The sequence below is a fragment of the Abramis brama genome, assembly GCF_963993115.1.
Source record: "Abramis brama genome assembly, chromosome: 16".
In the NCBI taxonomy this organism is placed as follows: domain Eukaryota; kingdom Metazoa; phylum Chordata; class Actinopteri; order Cypriniformes; family Leuciscidae; genus Abramis; species Abramis brama.
Genome location: NC_139978.1, coordinates 1365397 through 1371767, shown reverse-complemented (window position 1 = coordinate 1371767; position 6371 = coordinate 1365397). Strand labels below are relative to the sequence as shown.

Sequence of the window (6371 nt, the reverse complement as noted above, 5' to 3'; positions counted from 1 at the left end):
GTTTTGTCTTCCGCCACATGCGCTCTGCTTTTCTGCATTGTTTTCTCATATTTTGCACTGCTGTTGAGTTTCTCCAAGGCACTTTTTGTCTGCCACTCTTCTTCCTGACTTTAACAGGAGCAATATCATCAATTACAGTTTTAACTTTTGAGTTAAAAGAATCAAGGAGAAAATCAACAGAGTCTGCAGATATGCTTGGTGTTAAGGATATAGTCATAAATAGTACACTAGTGTTCTCGTTTAAGCATCTCTTCTTGACAGACACAGATCTAGCTTCAATGGCAGGAGAGATCAATATATCAAAGAAAATACAGAAATGATCAGACAGTGCTACATCCTTAATAACAATCAATGAAATGTTTAGACCTTTACTGATAAGTAAATCTAGAGTGTGTCCACGATTGTGTGTGGGTCCATGTATATGCTGAGTCAGATCAAAAGTTTTTAAAACACTTTTGATTTATTTTGCCATATTGTTCAATATGTGATGCTCGTGATAATCTGATGTCTCGAGTGCCTTTGGGTCTCGCTCCCTGTTTGTGCCATCGATTAGTAAGTCGATCGGCTTGTTTCTCTACCTGTCGAGGAGCACTAGTTTCATGGGACTCACCGGTATGCTGAGGGTGTCCATGACGAAGCTCTGTTGTGTGCTCCGTCTGGTCTGGTGGTCCCGTAAGTAACTTTGTTTCAAGAACTGCAATCCTTTGTAAAAGTCTGTGGCAGTTGGTGCAGCAAGTAGATTCCAGAAGAGGCATTTTCTCTTATCCTTGAGGCAGTTGTGTTTTCCTTTCCCGGAATGTAAGCTGGTCGGGTAAAAGAATTCTCAGTTTTTGTAGTAATCCAAACTTTGTCGTATGAGCACTGTGCTGATTTGCTGAAGTTAAAATTAGGTGATAAAAGGAAATAAAATAAAATAAAGGAAATAAAATACAAACAAATAGGAGATAAAATGTAAAATGAAAATGCAAAGTTCGGAGCAGTAAGCAAGAGCATCCGAACAGTAGCTGAGCAGGAACGTGACATTGACTGAAATAATCGGGTAAATGTCAATTATCCTGAAAACATGAATGCTAAAACGGTCTCTAATCGGTCTAATTGTGTGAAGTGGAATATAAATGAAAACTTCTTGTTTATTGATCTGAGTGTTGCTGTAGTGCTGAATATCAGTCATGTGATCATCACGGCCCAATCACAGCCACCGTACTGATATTTAGATCAACAGCACTCTTACTCATGTGATACGGATTAAATATTGGAAACATGATGAAAGCAGGAAGATCCAGATCTACAGGAGTGACGTTTACTGACTATTGACCGGTAAGATCCTCAGAGAGCCAGAATAACACCAGAAGAATGGAAAGAGTGTGTGAGTGAAGGTGGTTGTGAATGTGTGTAGATGTGTGTTAGTTACAGGATCAGAGAACGACACCGTTCCTCCGTCATAGTCCAGACTCACTCTCACGCGATCAAGATCCTGTTTAACACGAAAACCAGGATCTACAAGCGCTACGTTCTGATCATGATAATACCACACACTCCAGACATCAGTGTTGAAGAAATCATCTCCCTTCCTCCGGTTTGATGCTGTAGTTACTCCAAGACTCCAGTCTGAACTCTCTTTAACCACCACATCCCAGCAGTGTGTTCCTGAGTTTAAACCCTCTGAACCCAGAACACAGTCATAACAGTCAAATCTCTCTGGATTATCAGGAACAGGATGATTGTTCTCGCTGTCTCTCACACTGGTCAGATCATCAGACAGGACGAGAAGTGGATCTGCAGTGTTTGGATCCAGAATCACAGGAGCTGATGAGACACAATCAACAGATGCTTTTATTCTGATCTTCATATAATGATCAAGAGTGAACCCAACACAGATTATTATGAATTATGACACTCGTCCTGTTGATCAAACACATTTTCCTCTGATCACTGTCAGTGCTGTTATTAGTTTCACACTCGTTTTTATCATCAGCGTTTAACGGCATCAATGACAAACATTAAATATGAGATTCAGACATTTGTGTCCATCAAGAGAAACTGATACTTTGGGAAAGTTAAATAACAATAAATCAATGAGATCTGTTGAGATTTATGCTGTAGATGAAAAACTGTAAGTGTGTGTCTGATCTTCATAACTTGACTTATAACTTGATAAATTATTATTAGTATTAGTGAAGGCACAGCATCTCTGCTTACAAACATGAATAGCCTTCAACACTTCCTAGCCACACCCTAGCAACCATTGTCAAGCACCCTAGCAACCCAAATCTAAAGAGGGATATCTTCTAATCTGAATGTCATAGAGGAGTTGCGGTTGGTTTATATCATTCATACTGGCAAGCAGCCTTTGAAGTAACATCATTGGCAGCTGCTAAGCCACTCCCTAGCAACTAACAGAGTACCCTAGCAACTGTTCAGCAAGACCTATAACTCTGCACCAGAACATGTAGAGACATGGTGGTTGTCTCATTTGACTAATGCTAGAAAACAGAACATGCTACACATGTATCTATCTATCTATCTGTCTATCTGTCCATCTATATGTCCATCTATCTATCTATCTATCTATCTATCTATCTATCTATCTATCTATCTATCTATCTATCTAACTATCTATCTATCTATCTATCTATCTATCTATCTATCTATCTATCTATCTCTGTCATGAAGAACCTCTAACTCTCCACCCATCCATCATGTCCAGCTCAGATCTCCTGCTGTCAGACTCACTGTTTTGGACGATGTCCTGCATCTTCTTCCAGACTCTGAACGGCAGGTTGCCCAAGTATCGTGGCACATGAATCAAAGCTCCAGAAGCCATCTGTGGATCCGGCTGTGAGCTCTGGACTCTGGAAGAACATTCAGGAGTCAGAACTGCAGTGGCTTTGGATCAGAACCAGAGAGACCAGAGACAGGAGCAGATCACTCACCTTTCCATTGAGACTGGAAACTCCTGCAGAACAAACACACCATTTATCATCAAGAACTCAATCAATCATCAATCAATCAATCAATGATCTGAAATCAGACCTTCAGAAAGCAGACGTCATTGGCATTCATCATCTCGTCCATGTCTTTGATTGTGTGTGAAAGAGCTGAGATGTGTGTGTTCATCTCCTCCAGCTTCTCCTTCATCCTCTGCTTCTTCTGCTCCTCTTCCTCCCTCAGTGCAGTGACTGTAGCTTCTTCTTCATCTCTGAGAAACTGATGAAGCTTCTCAAACTGCTGTTTAATCTGACGCTCTGTGTGCTCAGCTTGAGACTGAAATCAAAGCACATTCACTTCATCCATCTCAATCGACACACATCATTAATATCCAAGATAAACTCGAATACCCAACATAAAACGGATCCAGAAGCAGATTGCTGCTAGTCATTTACAGAAATAATAAACTGTTATCCATTATATCAATCATAACTGAATATAGTGATCCAACAGCTGTAATGAAAATGACTCTCGTTTCTGTTTCCTCACCTTGATGTGTTGAACTGTTTTCTCAAATTCTCCTTTCATTTTTATATTGCGTTTAAGTTTCTTCTGTGAGGACTTCAGTGCTGTATTGAGCTCCTCCTAGAATTACAACCAAAATTAAGCAAAATACATTAAAACTCCAGATTACAGTGAAGAGAAGACAATACAGTGATATGATCATATAATGCAGTGAAAAAGTATTTGCCCCCATCTCACACTAAACTGATTCAGAAATTAAAACCTACCATAAAACAAAGGCAACCTGAGTAAACACAAAGTACAGTTTGTAAATTACAATGTTATTTATTGAAACAAAAAAGTTCTCCAATACCAACTGGGCCGGCGTGAAAATGTATTTGCCCCCGTAGTTACTAATTCCTCAAATCTATGAAACTGCATTTATAATGTAGTTCAGCTGGACCAAACACAACCAGTCCTGATCACTGCAGCCCTGTTCAATCAGATCAACACTGAATACTGAAGCCTGATTGGTTCACGTCTGTGCGCTAACCCTAACCCTAACCCTTCAGACAAACAGCTTTTCAGCCCGCTAAAACGGACGGGGTCGACTGCATTTTTAAGTCGCGCTGAAAACTGTTTTCATCAGAATTGTTCTCCTTCAAACGTGAAGATCATCTTCTCACTGTCTCCAAAGAGAAGACAGGAGCCTTTCTGCTCATCATTGAAACAAGCCTCAACTAGCGGCTTAACGGCTCTTCGACAGCTAAAGCTGACTCGCCGCTTCTCCTCTGGGCTATCCGGCAACTCTACAAGAGACACTGTCACTATGAAAAGAGCAAATTTGAGCGACATTTGTTGCTGTGCCACGAGTGTTGCTCCTGCAGGGCTCCCTGCTTCCCTCATCTGGAGAGAGTGCCATGGTTTCATTTGGCGGCTCCGAGGAGGACTTTGATGACACTATGTCTCTGAAGCAAACTGAGCAAACTCTGTTATAAGTCATGGTGCGCTCCCTAAAAACTGGTATATAAACTGGTAAAACCTATAAACTGGTCTTGACCTGACGGCCTTCAAAGAGCTGTGCAGCGTGACCGACCTCGCCCTGCATGCCACTAAGTCTACGGCCCAAGCGATTGGTTGTGCCATGGCCAGTTTGGAGGACCACCTTTGGCTGAACCTGACGGAGATCAAGACAAGACAGGGCTTGACTTCCTTGACTCCTCGTCTCTCTCTCGGGTCTGTTCGGTTCTGCAGTGGACGGCTTCGCTGAGCATTTTACAGGCCCAGAAGTCGTCATAGATGATGCACCATTTCAAATAGAAAACAAACACCTTTTGCAAAGAGCCTCCTCTTCATTATCCTATTGCAAGCATCACCCGCCCACCACAGCTGCGACTCTTCAACCCCTCGCCACCCAGGCTTGGGAAGCTTTTACCGGCATGTCAGATTGGGTTTTAGAAATAATCAAACGGAGTTACTCGCTCCAGTTCTCTCGCAGGCTCCCCTGCTTCAGGAGTGTGACTAACACTTCAGTCTCAGACATCGACGCTCACGTCCTCCGAGCTGAAGCACAAGCTCTGCTAGCGAAGGGCGACTCAGGCTTTTACAGACGCTTCTTCCTCGTTCCAGAGAAGGATGGCGGCCTCAGGCTCATCCTCGATTTAAGATGTCTGAACCGCGCTCTGGTAAGACGGCCGTTCAGAATGCTAATGCTAACTTTGAAAAAAATCCTCTCACAGATCTGATTGGTTTATCAGTGGATCTGAAGGACACATACTTTAATATCCAGATAGCCTCTCATCACAGTTCTTGAGATTCACGTTCGAAGGGGCTTAACAAAATAATACAGTCCTACCATTCTGACTGTCTCTTGCTCTGACCATTTTTATGATATTCGTGGATGCGGCCCTCTCCCCCTGAGACAGATGGGAGTTCACCTCCTGAATTACCTCAATGATTGACTGCTTTTAGCCCAATCGAAGGAGGAACTCTGCGCAATAACCAGATCGTTTAGTAACTGGAACGATCAGTGTTTGTGACTCGTTATGATTCTTTACATGTGAATCAAGAAACATTTGTCTTACCTTATATGATGAAACCACTTCAGTGATGGGTCTGAATTTATGATTGTCATGTTGTTTTGAATCTCTGCACACTAAACACACAGGCTGTTTGTCCTCCAGACAGAAGAGTTTGAGTTTCTCACTGTGTAAACTGCAGATCTCCTCAGACCCTGATGAACGCCTCTCATTTCTCTCCTTCAGGAACGACTCACACAAGTTTTTTAACGCAAGATTAAATGGAGGATCAGATCTTGAGGATCTTCTCCTGCAGACAGGACACTCCTGAGATCCCTTGGTTCTCCAGAACTGTTGAAGACACTCTTTACAGAAACTGTGACTACAGGATAAAAGAACAGGAGCCTTGAAGATTTCATGACACACAGGACAAATATAATCATCTTCAGCTGCTGAAGCCATTTTCACTGTTTGAGCTCCAGCAATCTAAACTTTACTTTCACTTTCTGAACGAAAGTTTCAAAAATTAATCACCATGAGAATCACAAAGATCAGAAACAAACTTGTTCAGAAACAAACTTCTCAAATTGTTCTGTAAAGTTTTCCCATTCGTACTCCACTGATCGCTGATTCTTTATTGCTTTTGTCGAGACAAAGTCAGTATGGCAGAAAAGAGAATTAACAGCTCAGTCTCTTCCTGGTTAGTGTTGTAAGAGGGTGGAGCTTCTGATCAAGTTGGTGTGTTGAAACAAGTCAAAGAACAACATCAGGATTTCTTTAGGCAAAAATAACAAATATTCTATATATATCTAATATTCAAAATTACCTTACATTGAAACGTTAAGATATAAAGCTAAATCCTTGGATTGAACACAAAAGAACCATAAAAATACTCAAATATTAAAAAATAAAAGATCTCAA

At 41.4% G+C, this 6371-nt stretch overlaps 1 protein-coding gene across 1 annotated transcript; it reads right to left on the bottom strand.

Annotated features, from left to right (window-relative positions):
* Positions 1-1027: 1027 nt before the first annotated feature.
* LOC311066072 (zinc-binding protein A33-like) lies at positions 1028-6120 on the bottom strand. Its single transcript, XM_084087047.1, has 6 exons — positions 5517-6120; positions 3478-3573; positions 3034-3264; positions 2934-2956; positions 2734-2852; positions 1028-1806 (listed from the first exon to the last, which is right to left on the bottom strand). Exons 1-6 carry the CDS (start codon positions 5910-5912, stop codon positions 1301-1303), a joined length of 1371 nt encoding a protein of 456 aa, XP_083943173.1. The 5' UTR covers positions 5913-6120; the 3' UTR covers positions 1028-1300.
* Between the last annotated feature and the right edge of the window lie 251 nt (positions 6121-6371).

Coding starts and splice junctions, on each gene's coding strand:
- LOC311066072 (XM_084087047.1), bottom strand. CDS start 5,912: ATGGCTTCAGCAGCTGAAGATGATTATATTTGTCCTGTGTGTCATGAA. Junction 3,574..5,516: donor AAGTGGTTTCATCATATAAG/GTAAGACAAATG, acceptor TTGTAATTCTAG/GAGGAGCTCAATACAGCACT. Junction 3,265..3,477: donor AAACAGTTCAACACATCAAG/GTGAGGAAACAG, acceptor CTTTGATTTCAG/TCTCAAGCTGAGCACACAGA.